At 46.0% G+C, this 22,139-nt stretch overlaps 1 protein-coding gene across 1 annotated transcript in view; it reads right to left on the reverse strand.

Moving 5' to 3' along the window:
* Window positions 1–22,139, reverse strand: part of RAB40B (RAB40B, member RAS oncogene family) — a 291,119-nt gene that overhangs the window by 171,026 nt on the left and 97,954 nt on the right. The window contains exons 3-4 of the mRNA XM_085616788.1: window positions 11,563–11,623; window positions 5,171–5,231 (exon numbers count right to left, since the gene is read on the reverse strand). Coding sequence (XP_085472914.1) covers window positions 5,171–5,231; window positions 11,563–11,623 — 122 coding nt within the window. The remainder of the gene's footprint in view (window positions 1–5,170; window positions 5,232–11,562; window positions 11,624–22,139) is intronic.

Genomic DNA, 22,139 nt, shown 5'->3' on the forward strand with positions numbered 1-22,139 from the left:
AGAGCTGGTACGCGAGATGGGTCAAAAGCGGCGGATTCACCCCCTTGGGAGGCAGTAGGCACTTTGAGGTGGGGGGGGGGGTAGATTGCTGGTTGGAGCGGTGGTCGATGGCATTACGGTGCGCTTCATTCAGCCCCAGGCGCTTGTTTGCAGCTCCCCGGGCACCATCTTACATTATTCGGAGGGAGGGAGGGACGTCACGGCAGATATTTCAGCTGCGGCCAATCAGGGAAGGGTGAAAATAGTCTCCGCGAGATCCGTCTAAGTTCCGGTTACGGAAACTTGGTAGAGGAAGGTTGGCAATGTGGTGAAAATGGGGTAAATACTTGTACTTTTCATTTAAGTCTAGACCTGTACCCTCAAATTTCCATTGCTCAGTTGAGCATATTTTATGGCACTTAGATATTATTTCTATATTTCTCCTGAAGTGGTATCTAGCATTAAAATGTAATTAGTTTCATGTTGTCTTTGTCTGATCATTGAGCTTCTCTGATTTGTGTCATGCTGCACCTTTCCTACCACAGAACAACACATATGGCCTTCGGCAAGATAGTTATAAGGGCTCTGCAAGCCTAAGACACCTAAGTGATCCTTAACTCTTCATAAGACAACACCAATTCATACTTCTAACACAGCAACATATTGCACAGCTAGTATGAATGCAAATGCTTTCCACATAGGACATATTAGAACCACACACTCTACAACCAAAGCTACAGGTCTTTCTGTGATTGCTCCAGACAGTTGGAGTGCTATGATGTACTATCGGCAGACGCAATGATGAGTTGCACAAATTCCCGATAACCTGAAATAGCATAACTACAAAATGACCTACTGTTAGAAATAGGGTTTCTGGTTGGCTAGGGTATGCACCTCAGCCAGGCAGAACACACCACTAGAGTCAATGTGTAAAGCGTTTGCCCAACACACACACACAATGACACAGTAGGCACACCACAAAAAGAGACTCCACACAAGGCTATATAAAATATCCTTTATTCATAAAACATTTTAGACCATAATCACATAAATCACTGTGCCACTAGGCACTTGTCATGACGTCACATAGATTACACAATAATTTTGAAATAGGAAAATTGTTATAACATCCGAAGTTAGTGCAATCAGGTAAATGCTTGTAGATTGCACAGATCAGAAATATAATTACTGCACATTTAATACAGTCAACTGAAGACGATATTCATTATACAGTCATTACAAGGATCAAAATGACATTTATCATTCCAATGCAGTCATGCAAGGTAACCTGTAATGAATAAGGCACATACTGACTTTTCAAGATACACCCTCTCACATAATTATCACATTAAGGGCCTAAAGTATCCATTGGGTATAGATGCACCTACACCTCTATTAAGGTCCTTAAAGTACTTTTAGTGAAACCCCAACCGCATCCAGCTGTTTCCAAATAGGGGTAATGGTATATCCAGGTTCAACCAGGTCATGCAGTACTGCAAAACTAGCACGTACACGGGGTAGCCAAGGAGTGCCCAAAAGAAATGCAAGGCAAGTGCCCCTGAGATACACCAAAACAGGTGGGCGCACACACTGCAAAACCTGCGGGGAGGTAACGTAGGCCACAAACTCCCCTGCGCATCCACTACCTATCATGCGGTAATTGGCGGGAGCCGTAACAAACACTCGAGTGCCCGTGAATGATGGCCCTTTCAGTTCCAGGGAGGCAGTGAGCAAGGCGGCCCCTAAGCACCTTTCCCAGGTATGTGCATACAAGGTGGGTGAGGCATAAACACCCTACTCCTGCGGGGAGACCTCACTGGGTTCACCGCATGCCACACAATGGAGTGCGACTGCCCGCGAACATGCGGAGCTACTGCAGTTAATTGCTGCTTCTCCACAACAGCAGCTAAAGCAAAACCATGCTAACAAGAAATAGACCCGTGTCGCACTGAGAGGCCCTCTCTGTGACACAGGCGCGAGGTACTGCTTCAACCAGTGGTAGGTTGACACACCAGTCTGGGTGGCAGAGGAAATGCCCCTGAGGTGTGGGAGGGGTGGTCTGCCTCTCTTTGCCATGCTCACCTCCTCCCCTTGGGGTGCGGGACCACAGCAAGTCCCTTCGCTTCCTCCTCCTTGGCGAGAGGTGGCTGCCCGGTACCTGCAAGGCTCTGGTTCCTTCCGGTTGACTTGGAGCGGGCCACTCTGAACAGAGGTTCTTGCGGCTGCTTCCCCGACTTCTGTGGCTGGTTGCCAGGCAATGCCTGGTACTTCTGCGGTGCTCGCTCAGCTGAAGAGCGGGCGCGCTTGGATTCAGTGAACCGCTTTGGCATCGGGCTCCCGATGTTTTAAAACGCTCCAACTGCGCTTTAGTATTAAACCGGCTGAAGAACACAGCACTCACCACACGCTGTCTCAAATTGAACGGGGCAGGCCACAAAGCCCTAGAAGATTTCTGGGGGCCCACAGCCAGGGAAACAGGCCGCAGACCCGCACATAAGGAACTGCAAAGTGGTAGTCCCTTCAGCAGCCCAGCAATCAGTGAGCAGCAGGTCAATCTGGCAAAACAAGAAATCCAAATGGTGATCCTTCCTGGCAGAAGAATAGTTCCTTCTGGAAATGGGCAGTTTGTAGGGCCAGCAGTGTCTGGTTACAAGTCCACACAGTGTCTGATTTCATGGGGTCACAGCCCCTGTACTTATAGTTCCAAAGTCTTTGTTCTGAGGAGCACTTCAAACACTGTTCAGAAGTGCACACAACCCTATTCTCATTTCAATCCTGGCCCCAGACACACAACAGGGGGGGCGGAAAGCATTGTAGAAGGTAGGCACAGCCCTATTCAGGTGCAACTCCTTCCACCACACTAAATGCAGACCAAGCCTATTCAGGTGCAAGGGAAACTCATCCTGCTACTCTAAATGCAGCCATTATTCAGCCTAGCGCATAGTCAACAAGGGAAGGCAGGACACACCTCAACTCCACTTTCGACTGTCTAGAGTGAATGCACATCCCCTCTCGCCGGTCAGTCAAATCCAGACAGTGAAAACACATCCAGGCAGGGCACAAAGACACATAAGCACACAGAAATGACAAATCCGCTTTCACCAATAAGCAGGTTTTGTCACTACTATTCCAAACATACAAAACATACAAAACATGATCACGCTACCCCTCTCATGCCAGAAATTATCACTGAAGCACATATCAGGAAATCCCCAATCCAAACCTATGAGAGGGAAGCCTCACAGCAGTGAGAAACCAAATAGGCTGTTTGTCACTACCATGAAATGCCACACAGTTACGGCATATGTCCTGCCTTTTACCTACACAGCACCCTGCCCATAGGGCTAGCTAAGGCCTACCTTAGGGGTGACTTGTATGTAATAAAACGGGAGTTGCAGACGTGGCAACCCCTTTACATGCCACGTCACTGCGGCAGTAAACTGCGAGCACAGGCCCTGCAGCGACAGAGGCCAGAGACAGGTTTGAAAGGCTAGTTCGTGGGTGGCGTAAGCAGCGCAGCAAGCTCAATAGTAGCATTTAATTTACAGGCCCTGGGTATATGGGATACCACTGTACAAGGGACTTATAGGTAAATTAAATATGCCAAACAGGTGTAGACCTATCTTACCACGTTTACAACAGAGAGCACGAGCACTTTAGCACTGATCAACAAATGCCCAGAGTCATAAAATCAACAAAAACGGTCAGAAAAAATAAAGGAGGAAGGCAAAAAAGTTATGGGATGACCCTGTAAAAAGGGACAAAGCCAACACCTACTCATTGTAATCTTAAAAGACTAGGCACTTCATATATAAAGGTGCTTTGCAGCCAAGAAAGCTGTAATTCATAAAAAAACAGGGTCTGCAACGGCAAAACACCGTTTAAAATGTATCAAAGTCTCTCAGACTTTTGTGATTCATCACGAATGACAAATAGGTGGTGGACAGAAAAATCATCTCCTCCACTTGGGATTCACAGAGGAATGCATCAAAGGTTTGTGGCCATAATTACAGTCACAGATCATTGATCAGTCATTGACCCTGAGTTGGGGTGGCAACTGATTCTCAAAAGGGAATTTATCCATCTGGGAATCTTTTTAGACACCTCGGAAGGAGCAGGCAGTGGTACAAGGAGTGTTCCCAAATCGAGAACTTGAAAGCAGCACCAGTCACTTTAATGGACATGAGCTGCTTTTAAAAAACGTCTCCTGTTTGGGAATGCATATGTAAGGATGGAACTCTGCTGCCCCTTACAAGCCTCCATCTCTGCACTGGCAGTCAATCTCAGGGGGTCACAAACTGCAACCTGCAATTTCAAGGTAAGAGTAATTTAACAAACTCAAGCCAGTCTTAACGTCTGATGCAGTTTGTACTCATTCGCATATAAACATCTGTTTATTACAGTAAACAAGGGAGAGATAATTCAATTGAATGTGTATAGTGTACATGGGTGTGGTAGGGTGATACTGTATGGGCACTGTAGTCTATCATAGAATATTATGTAGGATTATCAATTCAGAAAGTACTACTGCGAAAATGTGAGTCATAGTGATGGATGCCACAGTCTATAGGCAAGGATTTCACGTTTTAATTATATATGTATATATATATATCCTATCACCACATGGGCTGTGTCTTGATAAAAGATCAAAAACTTGGAAAAATGGATAAAACCTATTTTAATGGAAGACATTAGTGGATCTAGGCATCTCAGTGACACTATACTAAAAAAAGGCACTGGGGCTACAGTCCTTAGAATTACTGTTTTGCAGATTATGTTTGTTACACAATAGTTTACACATTATTTTGAAGGTTACAACGTCTATGACGGATCATTCTTCATTTGAGCGCTCCAGGAATATTCTGTCGCCTTGTTATCATATTCTGAAGGTCCAAGAATAGCAGTGATTTAGGGAATAATCCCAAAGATTATCTACAGAGCACAGGTCAAGCATTTTACAGCATCCTATAAAGAAGCTGTAGGTTGGCTACACATAGATTTCACCCCACTGTTTAGTTTTTACGATTCCTCTCGAAAGCATTTGATAATATGTCATAAACAGGACATAAAATACCAATGTAATTACACATTTGTCGGTTTAAATTAAAGGGCCTCACAACGTTAATTATTACTGTCTTGTAAAACAGCATGCATCATGGACGAGATTTCATATAAAAGCTTTAAGACTTACCTGAGCTCCTCTGGAATAAGAACGAAAGATGGTGCAAAATCTTCCTTGACCCGATGTATCCCTAGAAGAAAAAATGGCATTAGTTGTTTTTCAAAAATTGGTTTTTATTTATTTACCAGTTTTCACACTTCAGAATGAACGAGTACTGGTACAATTAAGAAAGGAGTATGTTTTTAATATTGTGTAAAGGTTTTAGTACTTGTGGAACCTAACAGACTGATAGCATGCTAAACTAACAAGTTACCTTCATTCGGTAATGTTTTATCTGGTAGAGAGACTATCTTGTCGCAGATTCCTTACCTTAAAATTATCCCCAAGTGTCAGACTGGATCCGGAATTATCTCCATGATCGTATCCCAGCATGCCTGTAGGGAGCGTCGATCTGCTTTGTGTGGCGTCATCGGCATCGTCCACGCCAGAGTTGGCGTGCACGGTGCCTATATATGGGCCACCTCAGCGAGCGAACGTCAGTTACTTTTCTGGACTTTCCATGCCAGGAGCGCAGAGCCACAAAGAATACTGACCACTAATGTGAAAAACTTGGGCCCTGAAAGGGAACAGCCCTATCCCTAGAAATCCGTCTGAAGAGCAGGAAAGATGAGTGGGTCGGTAAGGAATCTATGGCTAAAGTCTCTGCTAGATAAGGCGGTACTGAAGGTAAGTAACTTGTTCATCTGCTAGAGACTTCTAGCCGCAGATTCCGTACCTTAGAATAGATACCCAAGCAATACCTCTCCGCAGGTGGGTCTACGAAACAATTTCATACAAAAAAGTCCTACAGGGCCGAATAGGCAAAGTGCACCTGACTGTCCGGGCAGTAGTGGTTTGTTACCATGTGCAAAGAAGCTAACGTTGGTGCCTGGCAGATGTCCAGACTGGGACTTCGTGTGCTTCCGCAGTGGTCATAGCCTTGGCTCTGGTGCAAAGATTAGGCAAGCCCTCAGGAGGTTTGCTGCTTGGCCAATACGTAGCAGATTTCAATGCACAGCATAATCCATCGGGAGATGGTCTGCTTCTGCATGGCCTTTCCCTTCTTTTCGCTGACATACAGCATGAAGTGTTGGTCATCCACTTGGAACTCTCTTGTGCAGTTAAGGTAGAACAACAACGCTCTTTTTGGGTCCAGCCGGTGTAGTCACTCCTCCTCCTCAGAGGGATGTGGAGGAGTGTAAAAAGTAGGCAGAATGATGGACTGACATACATTAAAGGGTGTGCTGACTTTTTTTTTTTGCATATTTATATAGCGCGAACTCGACCCGAAGGTATCGGAGCGCTTTACATGAGCACCGTATTTACATTACACATTCAGGCACGGGGAGATTAAGTGATTTGCCCAGAATCACAGGATGTGGACGCGACCCCGAGGCTCGAACCCTGGTTTCCAGCACCAAAGTCGGCAGTCTAGCCGACGGACCACATCCTCGGCAGAACGGAAGCTCTAGTTCGTAGAACCAGTTTGTCTGGGTAGATGTTCAGGTATAGGGGCTTGGATGACAAAGCCTGAAGCTCACTGATCCTGCGGGTAGAGGTTATTGCCACCAGGAAGGCCTTATTGACGGTAAGAAGCCTGAGATGACAGCCGTGCAAGTGCTCAAAGGGAAAGCACATCAGGAACGTCAGGACGAGATTAAGGTCCCACTGAGTCATGATAAAGGGAGAAGGAGGAAACATATGTTGCAAACCTTTCAAGAACCTATGTATAATAGGTGATTTAAAGAGGGATGGCTGGTCATGTAACCGCAGTAAGGCTGAATTAACAGAAAGATAAACCTTTAAAGTGCCCAGAGCAGAGTCCTACTGAGAAAGGAAAGGAATAAAAAAAAGAAACTGAGAAAGGGGAGCAGAAAGGGGGTCGACCTACTTTACTGCACAAATGTGCCCCAACAGCAGGCGTATACCATTTTGGTTGAGGGATGCCTGACTACCAGAATAACATCACAGACTTAGAATGGATGGTCGACTGCTGTCAACTGTCGCCACTCAGTCGCCACCCAAGAAGGCAGAGCGTTAACAGGTTCCGGTATTTAACCCTCGCCAGCTGCTGCGACAGAAGATCCTCCCAAAGGGGCAGCCTGATCTAGGACCGATGACCATGCTCAACAGCTTGGGAAACCAAACTCTCCGAGTCCAGTCCAGAGCCACATGGATGACTTGTACCCAGTCGTTCCTGATCTTCTTGAGAACTCTGCGCAGGAGTGGTATGGGCGGAAAGGCGTACAGGAGGCATGAGCTCCACTCGAGATGAAAAACGATGCTGAGTGAGAGCCGCCTTAAAAACTCCAGCACGCAGAACTACTGACATTGTGTGTTCTCGGCGATGACGAACAGATCTAACCAAGGCTCTCCTCCCTGCTGAAAGGGACCTTGCACCACCTTTGATGGAGATGCCATTCATAATCCGCTAGGCATCTTCAGCTGAGTTTGTCCACCCAGGTATTCAGAGAGCCTGCGAGGTGTTGAACCACCAAGAAAATGCCCTGATCTTCCAGCAATGTGCAGAGACGTAGCGCCTCTTGACAAAGGGTCCACGACCCCACCCCGCCCTGTTTGTTCGGTAACACATAGCGGTGGTGTTGTCTCTGAACACCTTCCCTAGCCTTCCCTTGATGAAGGGCAGAAAGGCTTTTAATGCCAGCCAGGTAGCCCAGAGCTCCAGAAGCTTGATGTGGCTTCTGATTTCCACCCCTCCCAGATGGCCCTCCCATCCCAGGAGTGATGCATCTGTCACCACCGTCAGATCTGGTTGAGGAAGGGGAGCCGCTGACCCAATCTCTGCTTGTTAACCACCACTGCAGATATTTTGCAGTACCCTCCGAGATCAGGACCATGTCGGAGAGATTTCCCTGATGCTGCGCCAACTAGAACTTCAGGTCCCATTGCCGAGCCAGAATATGCCAGCAGGCATGTGTCACCAGCACGATGCAGGGGGCCATGAGGCCCAGAATCCTCAGAGTCAGTCTCACCGAAATTCAGGAGAGAGGCTATCCTGCACTCGCCGTTCGGGAGGATAGGCCCAAACTGCACTGTGTCATGAACTGCTTCGATGAAAGAGAGTGTCTGAGAGGGAGTCAAGTGTGACTTTAGTACGTTGTTAGTGAACCCTCTGTAAATGCAGGAGGTCCACCATAGTCTGGAGGTGGGAGACAACAGCCTGGGGCAAGCCTGCCTTTAACAGCCAGTCGTCAAGATAGGGTAAGACTGGCACCCCTGATCCCCGTAGATGAGCTGCAACCAACCCAACACCTTGGTGAACACCCGAGGTGCACTGGTAAGACCAAAAGAAAGCACAACAAACTGATAGTGCTCTTGGCACACCGTGAACCACAGTTAACACCTGTGGGCAGGCAGGACGGGAATGGGAAAGTATGCGTCCTGCATGTCTAACACTATCATCCAGTCTCTCGGATCCACGGCAGACAAGACTTGAGTGAGCATGAGCATTTTGGACTTCTCCTTCTTGACGAAGAAATCGAGGGGGGCAGGTCTAGGATAGGACGAAAGCCTCCATCCTTCTTGGGCATCAGAAAGTAACAGGAATAGCAACCACACCTACTTCTGGTGTCAGCACCTTCTCTATGGCTCCATTGTCCAAGATAGCTGTCACTTCCTGGGGATCAAAGAAAGATGGTACTCCATCAGCCTGTTTCAAGCAGTTGGCATGGGTGGAGGGATAGTCTTGAAGGGGAGGGAGAAGCCCCCTCCAGACAATCTGCAGAACCCATTGGTCTGATGTTATAGACTGCCAGTGGGGCAGGTGATGGCAGACTATAAGAGTTTGTGGGCTACGGCTGCAGAGGGTAGTGGTTGGACCTCTGGCTACCAACCCACAAGGTCTCTGGATACGGCATCCTCAGCCACGCAGAGGCTGGGAAGCTTGCGCGCCATGGTGGGTATAGATGCCACTCGAAGCCCATTCCATGGCCGCAAATGATGGGTTTGCAGTGGAGAGAGGCCATTGAATGGCCCAAGGACCTGGTCGCAGCACTGCTGTCCTTAAAGCGCTCCAGTGTTGAATCCGCCATGTCTCAGAAGAGAAGGGAGCCATCAAAGGGCATGTCCATAAGCGATGCTTGGACATAGCCCAAAAATCCAGTTGTCCTCAGCCAGGCGTGGCGCCGTAAGGCCACTGTCGATGAAACCACTCTGCCCAGCGAGTCGTGGTAGCTAGTCCACATCAGATGGTGAACTAGGCTGCATCTCTCCAGTTTGCAACAGCCTGGAAGAGGACGGACCGGGACCATCCCAATCACATGCGCAACTTCATCCCATAGAGTGCTAGAGTAGCAGCCCGCAAGACATGGGTTGATTATGGACCATAGTGCCAGGCTGTTGGAAGAAAACATCTCCTTCCCTAATGTGTCCAGCCTCTTGGATTCCCCATCCAGTGGTACGGTAAGGAATGCGTCTTGGGAGATGGAAGCTTGGACCACCAAGCTCTCCGGGATAGGTTGTTGTGTGAGGAAGCTGGGGTCCCTTAGAGTGGGGTGGTGGCAGTGGGCAATCTTCATGTTCACAGGAGCACATGTGGAGGGTTTGTTGGACCTGGTCCCAAGCAGGACGTCTGTAAGGGCTTCATTAAAAGGGGGGAAGCGGTTCTGAGGGGGACACTCCCGGCTAAAGCACCTTCATCAAGACATTTGTTTTGACTGCCACGGAGGGCAGGCTAAGGTCCAAAAGCTTGGCTATCTTTTTCACAACCACTGCAAGTGATGCTCCCTCCTCCGTAGCCATGGTAGGGCGAGAAAGCATGCCAGTATCTGTGAAGGTTTCTAATCCGCTGGCTTATGCCAAATCCTCACACCAGTCCATGTGTGGATCAAAGGGGCTGGTATACTTCAGGGTCAAGCAACCCCTCCCAATCCTCCTCAAGTCCTGGCCCATAAGGTTAGGGCTCAGGCTCCAGCCAGGAAGGAAGGATTTGCTCCAGTCGGCGTCGGGTGATGCCTATCTGGGTCAGTGTCTGAGTAAGGATCAGAATGAGTGAGGCGCACCCAGTAGGCAACAGCAACGCAGAGAGCGTCACCATCGGGACCGGTGTCGGGGAAGGTCGAGGTGGTACGACCAGCACCAGTCCAGATCCATCCGTGGATCCAAGAGGCCCAGCTGCCTCTGGGGCCGGAGCTGTTGGCATGGTCCTGTAGGGGCCACAGAGCCTAAAGGCGCACCAGTGGGAGCGGGCTGCTCAAAGTTGAGCGGGGGTTGGCGAGGCTCCTGGAAACTAGGGGAAGCAAGGAGCCTACCAAGGCGCAGGATCAACTGCAAAGCCAGTCCTCAAATGCCGATGCTCGCTTGTCTCGTCTGCCGACAGACAAGGTGAAGTCAAGACCTCTTCAACTTCTTGCTTTTCTTTTTACGGTGAGACTTACCCCAGAGACCCGATGACCTCGAGTGCGAAGAAGAGTTTGGGCTCCTGGACGTTCCTCTGAACCAGGATCGAGACCGCCGTGGCATTGAACAAGGGGCAACCTGGAGCTTGAGGGGCTGCTTCCTCAAGGTCCCTCAAGCCCTTCAGTTCATGAAGTGGCAGCTGTCGCAAGTATTTACGTCATGGTCGCGCTCGAGGCACCAAAGGCAAACAAGATGCAGGTCCGACACCAACATCGGTCAGTGACAGGTGCCGCAGGGCTTGAAGCCAGCCTTCCTAGAGGATAATCCTGCTACACTAGGAGAAAAACTTTTTTTAAACTCTCGACAAAAGTAGAAAAAAGCTCAGTCAAAAACTGACTGATTGGGTAGCTCTCTCCGGATCTGTCCTGACTGCAGCAGAAATAAAAGAATCGACATCAGCATGCTTTTGTGGTACCTGTATAGGCACATCGCACATCACATCCGGTGCGGTGAACTCCGACGACACCATGTGGAGCTGATTGACGCCACCTACCGGCGCACAGGGGTACTGCTCACAGAAAAATGTCTGGCTCCAGTCTGACCCCTGGAAATAATTCTAAGGTAAGAAATCTGCGGCTTAAAGCCTCTATCAAATCAAAATCTTCAATGACAGTTTGCCGTGTTCCGAAGCCTGTTAGAGGTTGTTGTGAAAAAAAAGTGCTTCGTATGTGGAGAAACCCAATGCTCTTGGTCGGTCCAGTCCTGTGGTGCTATTCTCCAGGTCAGACCACGGTTCAAGCTCAATTTATCACTGTATTTGCTGATGGCTCAAAATATATTGAAAATTATTCTGGTATTGATTACAATCTAATGTTCTAAACTGATAAAAGAACATTTTCCTGGTTATAAGATTAAATTGACAAATTATTTCTAATAAATGATCTTAAAATTCAACTTTTCACTACAGTCAAAAGCAGGACATATTCATGATAATCAAGTTCCCTCGTCCATTTGATACATTATTTCATCATCTTTGTAGCAGAAAAACAGAAATGTAAACATACCAAAGTTGTAATTTTATGCGACGGCCATCCAAAAGTATTGTAGTGGTCTTGTAATCAATACCTGAAACAATACAAGCATTTTAAAACATGAGATAAATTCAATGATAATTCACGCGTAAGATATTCCTAAACATGAACAATGTGGTAATACTCGTAGTGTGCTAAAATAACTCCAAGACAACAGCCCCACCGGATGTCTAAATTAATAGTTACTTACTACACATGGTTTCTATTGATTATTAAGGAAAAGGTAAGTAGTAAAGCAGTTCGATTTTTGTGTTTAAAGCACGTACAAATATAAAAGTTGAAAAATCGTGACGCCATATAACGTATCGCCATTAACTGATGAATATCAATGGGCATACAGTTAAACACTTCACATCAAACTATAGCTTGTTGGTGGAAGCAAAGTTATGCTAAAATTAATGTAGATTGATACTTCTACATTTAGAATATAAAAAGACATGGGTAACAGAAAGGGAACAAAGGGTAAGGGAAGGTGTGGGGGAGGATAAAGTTCTAGATGCAGAAGCCAATCTCCTTAGACCAAATATAACAAATATACTCAGAAACTCAAGAGACCAACCATGGCATCTACCCACATGCATCACAATCAAAACCGGTCACACTATCTTCAAAGCTATCAACATGCAGCAGTTAACTCTCTAGACTGGAAATAAGGATGTGCAGTGAGAACAATAAGATACCATAAGCATTATTCTGCTATATAGCCAGAGTATGAAATTCCATCACAGTTCAACCCAAGCAGGCTACAGTGAATCTTCCCCACCCATCAAAATCTGCCCAAGGCATAATTAAAGATTAATTAGCCTGAGCAGTGAATAAAGCGTGGCAATGTAGTTCAATTTCAAGTAATTTCCAATCAATCTTTTTTTTCTCAATAGACATTTTATTATTACTTGGAAAGACTCAAGTGTGACCCTTACCCTAACATTGCTTCCTAATTGCATTTACTTTATTACATCCCACAGCCATCTTGGGGTCAAGCAATCCCAAGGTTGTAAACAAAGGGCTTGTAAGTTAACTATTATGCCTTTTGCTTTAAACTGGCCGTACTCTGGTTAGCTTAATTATAAGCGTTGAATACATTTTTTGGTAGGGAATTTGGTTCAAAGCGGGGTAACTGACACTGTTACCGTCTCCAATCTTGTTGAATTTAGTACCAAGATTTTATAGCTGTAATTAGCATATTTTACATGTTTATGGCATGAAGAAGAGTGTGTTTATGATCTTCACTGCTTTTTCTCATCAGCTATAGAACTTGTATGCACAATGTCTCAAGCAGTGAAGTATTTACCACTGCTTTCTGTGTGTGAATAATGAAAACAAAAAAGTGATGGTGGTATGCTTGAATTATTCTCAGCCACTGGTAATATACTCTAGCAATATTTCAGCCTATCGTTTTTATGTCCACCATGCCACTTAAAAAAGGAACCAGCTTTTTCCAAATTAGCCTTAGTGCTGCACCATACTAACGGTCCAGTCAAACTTCCAAGCCAGGTCCCATCTGAACCGGAACATAAGCTACCCAAGACCAGTTTCAGAGTATCTAGGCCTCGTCAGTGGTGAGCTGATGGTTCCAGTGGTACAGAGAGCACACGACCCACATCTGGGCATACCCTTAGCACTTAAGACATTGCACTTAAGAAACCAGAAAAGTGATGGTAGAATGCTTCAATTAATCTCAGTTATAATAATTACTTAGAGATGCATTCCAGTTTATTGTTTTTGTGCCCACCATATCACCTCAGGTTGGAACCAGCCATATGGAAATCAGTCTTGGTCCTGCTCCAACAGCAACATTCCAGGCCAAACTGCCAGGCAAAATCCCCTTGGAACCAGAACACAAGCAACTCCAGACCCATTTTGGCCTCTCTGGGCCTTGCTAGTAAGGTGCGGCTTAGTTTTCCAGAGGCACAGTGAGCACAGGACCCATTGCTGGGCATACTCGTAGCACTTAGGGAGTCACACTGATGAAAACAAAAACGTGATGGTGGAATGTTTCAACTAATCTTAGCCACTGGTATTTACTTTGGTCATGTTTCAGTCTATAATTAGCCATCTTCGACAGGAAACAGCCAAATGAAAATCAGTCTTGGTCCAAAACCGGCCTGGGTTGCTTTTGGTTCCTCTTTGAGGTGGCATGGTAGGAAAAAATGATGGAATGGATTGCGGCCACAGTAATTTTTATGCACTGATTAATTCAAGCTGCCTTCCATCACTTTTTTGTTTACTTCTGTGCGCGACATTGCATGCTGTAAGTTTGAAACCATACATTTTCAACCTTCTAAAGTCGATAAATACTGCACCATTAATTTAGGATGTATATCTACTTCTTATTTGCCGCACCTCGCAGCCTCAGAATTGTGGCACTTCATTACGTTCCGTTCTTCAATAAGCTTTCTACACGCATCAGGGTTCAGGAAGGTAAGTTTATTTGTTGAATGCATAGACAACAGAAGTAAACCTCCTACGAGAGAAGAAGCCCGAGCCAACTGTCAGTGGCTGGAATCTCAGTCACATGCTATTCTACATTCTAATCTGAGATTCCAGCCACCAAGATTCCTAAAGATGTCACACATCCCTCTTCATCATACAACTTATTCCTACAATAAACAAATAAATATTAACTGCCTATTTCTATATTAATAAGCACATAAAATTACACGTTAATATATACAAACAATACAAATAAATGCAAAATATTGAAGGATAAACAGCTAAAAGATCTGGTAGCATTAATGGACCAGGTTAACCCTACCTTCCTCAATGTGCCAATCGTACTGGTAGGTGATTTTAATGCAAAGATTTCCCCCATACCCTCGAAGGATGAATTACAACTGGATAAAGAAAACGCCCTCTGGATTGTGCCAGGTTTTGTCTTGCCAGCGGGGGATGGGGAACATGAAGTGTGAATTGTAAAGGTACCTCATATATTGCATTTCGCACACTTTTTAAATAAAAAAATTAGATGAGGTTTGTTATTCCCTGCTACCAGAATTTTTCCCGGCCCGCCGTATCAGTAATTTAATTAAACCAATTTTAAAATGTAATATGAGATAGTGTCATACAGTAGGTCCATTTCTGTTTGTGGTTTTAGAATGGCTAGTCGCCATGAGTTGCTCATAGCTATAGCTGTAGTATAGATGTATACATTGAGGATCAATCTATTTTATTCATCAAAGGGCGTTGTAAGTATTATGATGTATTATCAATTTTAGATTAAGTATTGAATATGAATTGTGTTTATTGCCTTATAGGCAAGATATCAAACTATTAAATAAACTTGAAGCATATAGGAAAAGATTACAATTGGATAAAATATTCATCCTTTGTATTTGGTAATCCTTGTACCATGCTGGTACCCTCTTCAGCCATTCTCTAAACTGTTGGTTACTACGACTCTGAACTCATCACCACTTGAACCCTCATTGGTATAGCATCTATTCATATCAACCTTTGGCCACAGACATTTAGGTAATCATACCTCTTTTCTCATGCTCCAGCCATTACCATCAGATAACTCAACCAATTTTCATGGGGACTGGCAATTCCGATTCACCTGCTCTTACATATCTTCCCTTTCTCACGCGCACCCAGTACCCTTCTCTAAGTGGTTGACAAACATTCCTACGTTTCTTTTGACTCGAACTTCCCCCCACCATGATCCATCTGCAATCCTAACGCTTCAATACCCCTTCATTTACTTTATCTTGTATATCCATCGTCCACACCTGATTTAAGCTGCACACCACATTTTTGACTCTCAGTTTTTCAAATGGAGATTCATCACCTGTAGTTCTAGGTGTGACACGATAACTCCATATTAACTCCTTAAGAGCTTAATGACAATCCTTACTATTAGCTATTGCGAGTTGCAAACCCTCTTTCAATACCCTAATCCACCTTTCTACGATTCCATCACTTTGAGGATGATATACCGAATTGCATATATGTTCCATCAAATATTCCTCTAAAACCAATTTCATTTTACTCAATGTGAATTGCACTCCATAATCTATGACTAGAATTTTAGGAAATACTTCCTTTTCAAAAAAGTCTTTAAGGAACTGGATAACGCCCCTAGAAGTAACATGATGTACAAATTTAACCTCTGGCCATTCTGATAGTTGATCAATCAAAACAACCGCAAAAACCCGACTTATGGATAGATATATTAGCCCAGCTATATCAAGTGAAACGCTCTCCCATACTCTACTTGGTCTAGATATGGGAGCCTTGCCATAGGTTACTACGTTCTGAGTTTTATCAGTAATGGCACTTTCAGTACATGATCTTACTTTGTCTTCTATACATTTATCAACAACTGGCCGCCAAAATTCTCTTCGAATTCTCTTCTTCATGCTTCTCATCCCAGGATGTCCCTCGTGAGCCATATCTAGAACAGACTTTCTCAATCTCACCAGCACAAACAACTGCTCACCCCGTAATAAAAAAATATTCTGTTGCGACAACTCATTGGCAATAGAGAAATAGGATAATAAATCCTCATCTAAATGATTTCTTATTTAGCCACTTTGATATAATATATTCCAAAACTTTCTGAATCTCAATATCATTATCACATGCTGCCTTGATCTTCCTTAATGCAGCCAACAGACACTTCACAAATGGACACTTTATCCATATTATTGTCAACAACACTCATTTCACTGTTTTCTTCAACTGGGAACCTTTACAAACAGTCTGCTAGTACATTCCTAGCTCCAGGAATATATTCTACTAGGAAATCAAACTCTTGCAATTTATATTACCAACTCATAATTCTAGGAGTTGCCTTTCCATAACCCTTTGTGGTGAACAAACCCACCAACGGTCGATGCTCTGTCCTCACTCAATAATTTAGTACCATATACACACTTCCTAAAGTACATAATGCCCCACCAACATGCAAATGCTTCTTTTTCCAAAGTAGAATATTTTAGTTCTGCTCCTCTCAACGGTCTTGGGGCAAATGCAGTAGCGACCAATTTGCCTTTACAATCTCGAAACAGCACTGCCCCATTTCTACACTACTGGCATCCGCCATAATAATAGAAACATAGTTAAAATCAAATGTTTTCAGTGCTGGGACAGCAGCAATGTCCTTTTTCAACGTACAAAATTCAGACGCACATTCATTATCCCATATGAAATATTGATTTCTTTCCATTAAGTTACTTGTGTGTTTTATCTTATTCAAAAATAACAGCATAAACTTAGCATAATATTCTGGTATACCTAGGAATGACCTAAGTTGATCTTTATTTTGAGGTTTTGGAGCATTTGCTATTGCCTTAATCAGACTGGGTTTCATTCAAATTCAATGCTTACCAATATTATGGCCCAAATATTCAACTGACTTCATCTCAAATTCACTTATCGTTAGTCAAGATCAGCCCATAATTCTGCAAAATGGTTAATACTTTACATAAAGTCTCAGCATGCTCTACTTTGGGTTCCAAATACAAGAATATCGTTCTGAAAGTATAAGGCATTTTTTGCGTCCTTGAACAGACTATGCATAACTCTTTCAAAGACTGCTGATGCCGATATTAACACAAATGGCATCCTTTTATATCTGTATGCCCCTTCTGGTGTAATGAATGACTTATATTGTTTGCTGTCCTCATGTAATGCAAACAGGTGATATGCACTGGAAAGGTCTAAAGTGGAAAATACTGTGGCACCTTTCAGCATCAAAAATATTTCTATGTCAGGACCGGAGGCTTCGGATTAGGCTTATTCATTCTCCACTTTATTCAATCCAGCAGCCATCATTAACACATAAACTACATTTCCCATGAAACCAAGGGAAATAGAAACAGAAAAAGTCCAACAGCACTGTCCAATCCCACACCAGGACATCCAATGACTTCCTCTTGAGGACGCTCTACCCTCCTCTTTCTTCGCTGCTCCTTTAGCAGTAAGTTAAGTGAATTGGTCTCTCTGTTTTGATGTTTGTTATTAAGGCGTAGTTTGAGATTAAAACTCTCCTTGTTGTATTTGCGCGACTGTAATATTAGGCATACTTGTTTACTTTGCCCTTTTTGGGTGCGCGCTTTGTTTTTCGATCTCTAACGGCTGCGGAAGCATTTCTAGCCTCGTTTGCGGCCGCACCGTTTATGGCAGGCTCTTGGTACGGTGCAGCCCTCCCGGCGCTAGGGGACCGCGTCCGAATTGAAACGCGCCCAGTGAGTCATTACCTCCCACGTGGCCAGCGAGCCTCATTTCCGCTAGGTGTTTAACGCGGAGAGGCTCGTGCAGCCACTGTGCCCTCTCATTACACGTTGGGGAAGATTTCCTCTTTCATTTTCTTAGCGTCTAACGCTTGGTGCCAGTTTAAGAGACCCCTGCCTGGAGCTTGACACCTGGACTCCGGGTAAGATCATCTTCAATTACAGGGGACCAGCCCAGGCAGGTGATCACCCTCAGTAGCAGCAAGGAGCAGTGGTCCCAATACTCAGCCCGTTTTCATACTACAGGTTAACCCCTTCAGTCATCCCCTTTTCTGTCTACAGTCCCCAGCTTCCAGGTGTTATGGAGGAGTATGATGATCAATATTTTTATGAGGAGGAGGAGAGTATTACTTATTTGCCCATTGATGACCAATTTTGTCAAGTAATGGACTCCACCATTCTCAAGGCGGTCTCACAGGTGGTAGCGCCCCTGGAGAAGAAACTCAATCAGCTGCAGGCTCAGAGTAAAAAAAAAACTTGAACCAAGGGAAGACCTGTCCGGGGCTCAGAATCCCCCACCTCCAGGGGAACCTTCCGCCTCCGCCCTAGAACCCAAAAGGAAGCTTTACCTGCGGGAGAGCTGGACGAGTCCCCCCCAAACCTCGGACAGAGACGGTGATTCGGGCAGGCCATGGCACCAGTCTAGGATAGATCAGGCCATTGACTCTGAAGCAGGTGGTGACATGTTGAAGCCTGACAATGTTTTACATCGAAGGTCAGCGGAATGGGTTCCGGCACCTAAGGTAGCAGCATACATGACTACCAGACTCCGTAAACCGCTCGATAAGGAGGTCAGGAGTGGCCTGCGAGCAGAATGCCAGAGACCGACCTTGGGGGAGGGGGGGGGCGGGGGGGGGCGGGGGGGTTGCCCTTACGCCAGAGGTGGACCCTAAGATGGCCACGTTCCTGGCAAAATAATATCTGGGACCCTAAAAAGGGCGTAGATCGGTCTTGGAGGGCATGCCAGGATAAGCTCCTGGACACGGCAGGCCCCCTAACAAAGGTTCTAGATATGGAGGAGGATGCCAAGTCCTTGGGCACGCTTATTTCCCCAGAGACCCTCTCAAGTTGGGCGCAGCGGGCTGTGATTTTCCTTGGGAATGTGAATGTGGCCATCTCTGCGGAGAGTCGCAGATCATTGTTGATAGAAATTGACCCCAAGTTAGGGGAACTGGCCACCTCAGAGGCTGGACCGGTGGTGGAGGGCAATCTCTTCGGGAACCCCTTTGTTAAAGGATTGGACAAGTTTGCTGATACTTTCAACTCTCTCAACAAGGCCCAAACGTCCATCCCGGACATCTTCACCCCGTGTGCTTTTGGAGTAGCTGGTCGTGGCAGAGAGCGCTCAACCGGCTGTCACTATAATCAAGCCTCCTATAAATCCGCAGAACTGCAAAGAGGACAGTGGCAGGACCCCAATAAACTTTGGAACTTTTAACCCACCAGATCGCACCCTCATCGCAGAGGAGGCAGAGGACGAGGAAATGGAACCTACAACAGTCAGCAAGGTGAGAGTTCAGAGGTCGGGGAACTTAACAATTGGGGGCAGACTACAGTGTTTTATCCACAATTGGGCCTCTTTAACTTCGGACGCCTGGGTGTTACAGGTGCACCCAAGACCCCTTTCCTTCCCGAAGGAACAGAGGGACCTAATAGACAAGGAGGTCGCAGATCTCTTGCAGAAAAGGGCCATTGTGATGTCAACCCTCCACCCACAGGGTTTCCTCAGCAACATCTTTCTAGTGTAGAAGCGGGATTGGGGCCATCGCCCAGTCATAAATCTCAAGAAATTCAACAAGTGGCTTGTCTATCGCGACTTCAAAATGAAAGGTATTCATCTCCTTAGGGATCTTCTCCAGAGCCAGGACTAGATTGTCCGCCTGGATCTCAAGGATGCGTAACTTACAATTCAAATTTTTCCTCTTCACAGAAGTTTCCTTCAGTTCCAGTGGAACTCACAAATGTTCAAGTTCTCATCCCTTACTTTCGGTCTATGATGCTTCACCAAGGTGATGAAGCCACTGGTGGAACACCCCAGAGCGGAGGGGATCCGGCTGATCGTCTATTTGGATGATATTCTCATAATGAACCAGTGCCCTCGACGTTTGCTCGCCCAATTGCAACAAACAGTAAGCCTGTTGGAATCACTAGGGTTTGTCATCAACGAGTCCAAGTCTAACCTCAATCCCCCTCAGAACATGCAATATCTGGGTTTCATGGTGGACTCTGTCGACGCGACCCTGAGCCTTCCTTCACGCAAATTGGCCAAAATTAGGCACAAACTGAGGCCAACTCTAGCCAAGCCCACAATCTCTCTTCGCCATCTGGCCAGGGTGGTGGGCCTCCTATCGTCTTCAATACAAGCCATATTTCCAGGTCCCCTCCACTACAGGACCCTTCAGCCGCTCAAGGGATCTCATCTTCACAAGGGCCTTTCTTATTCCCAATTTGTGCTCCTCTCGGAGGAAGCCAGGATCGAACTGCAGTGGTGGATCTCCCACATGGAGGCATGGAACTGCCGGGCGATTTTCGGTTCTCAGCCCGATCTAGTTATAGAATCGGATGCCAGCGGTTTAGGCTGGGGTGCCCGGTGCAGGGCTAAGTCTACCGGCGGAAAATGGTCTTCCTCAGAACAGGATCTCCATAAAAATTGCCTGGAACTAATGGCAGGGTCATATGCGGTGAAATTTTGGACCAGGGACAGGGCCCAATGTTGTGTCCTCCCCAAGATGGACAACACAGCAGAGATACGATACATCAATCATCTTGGGGGTACAAGGTACAAAGCCCTATCGGATCTGGCGTGGGATCTTTGGGAATACGGTCTGTCTAATCAAATCTCGCTTTCGGCAGAGCATCTTCCGGGAACGACGAATCAGGTTGCGGACTGGTGCTCCCTGACATTGGAAGGACACCATCCTGTGGCAACTACATCCTGCATTATTTCAGGGAATACAGTCTCGTTGGGGCCCTTTTTGATAGATCTGTTTGCCTCCCGACTGGGTGCCCGGATCCGGAGGCAGCAGCAGCGGATGCATTCCTTCAGGACTGGAGTGCCGAGCAGGGTTACACTTTTTCCCCCTTCGCGATGATAATGAGGGTATCCACCCAGGTGAGATGGCAGAGGGCAGATCTAGTGATGATCACCCCAATCTAGAGGTCGCAAGCTTAGCTTCCAGTTCTGATGGAACTTTCTTGGGATTTTCCAATCCATCTACCCCACTTTCGAGATCTCCTTCGAGACCCTCAAGGGAATCCCCATCACCTCCTTCTCAAGGGTGGTCTTCTTCTGATGGCCTGGTGGGTTACAGGCAACGCTGGAAAGTGCCAGGCCTTTGACAGATGCTGCCTCCTTGCTTGCGAAGTTCTGGGCAGAGAGCACCATCAAACGATACCGATCCGCCTGGTCTAGATGGGGGAGATGGTGTCTTCGACAATAGGTGGATCCGATGGGGGCCGAAGTTGTCTATGTTCTGAATTTCTAAGCCTCTTTGGCGAAGGAGTGCCTTGCCTATAGGTCCATCAACACGTTCCATTCTGCAATATTGGCGGGTCATATTCCAGTGGATGGCCATTCAATAGGGGAGCATCCGCTAGAGTGCAAATTACTGAGATTATCAGGCTGTCCGTACCTCCAGAACCTCGGTACTCCGTCCTTTGGGATGTTAACAAGGTCTTGAACTTGTTTTGCTCATGGCCATCGAATAAGTACCTGCCCAGAAAGCATTTGTCAGCAAAACTGGCAACTCTTCTTTGTTTGATGTCCTGCCGCAGGTTTTCCGATGTACAGGCCTTGGATCTCACGGGTCGGGTCTTCATTCCTGAGGGAGTTACATTTCATATTTCTAGAAGAACCTAGTGTAATTTGAAGTCTGTGTCCTATCCCGCTTTTCCAGATGTCCCTAAATTGTGTGTGGTCAGAGCACTCAAAGCCTATGAAGTGGCAACTGTCGACATTCGTCCACAGGGCTGTTTCCTCTTCTACGATTGCAAGATGGGTTCGCTGGACTAGGAAGCACGGATAGACACCTCTCAATTCGGCGCTCATTCTGTCCGGGGTGCGATGGCTTTGAAAGCTTCTACGTTTGGGGGGCGGGGGGGGATGGGAGGAAGGGGTGGGGACCAGTTGGAGTATATCCTTTGTGCCGTAGACTGGTCCTCTGATTCCACCGTCAAACGGTTCTACTTAAAACCTGTGTTATCAATGGCATCTATGGTGGTGGACAAGCTTTAAACTAACCTAATCCGAAGCCTCCGGTTCTGACATAGAATGAAAAATTTCCTAGCTATTGTAAAGGACATTTTCAATTCTATGGA

The sequence above is a fragment of the Triturus cristatus genome, chromosome 7 (assembly GCF_964204655.1).
Source record: "Triturus cristatus chromosome 7, aTriCri1.1, whole genome shotgun sequence".
Classification (NCBI taxonomy): Eukaryota; Metazoa; Chordata; class Amphibia; order Caudata; family Salamandridae; genus Triturus; species Triturus cristatus.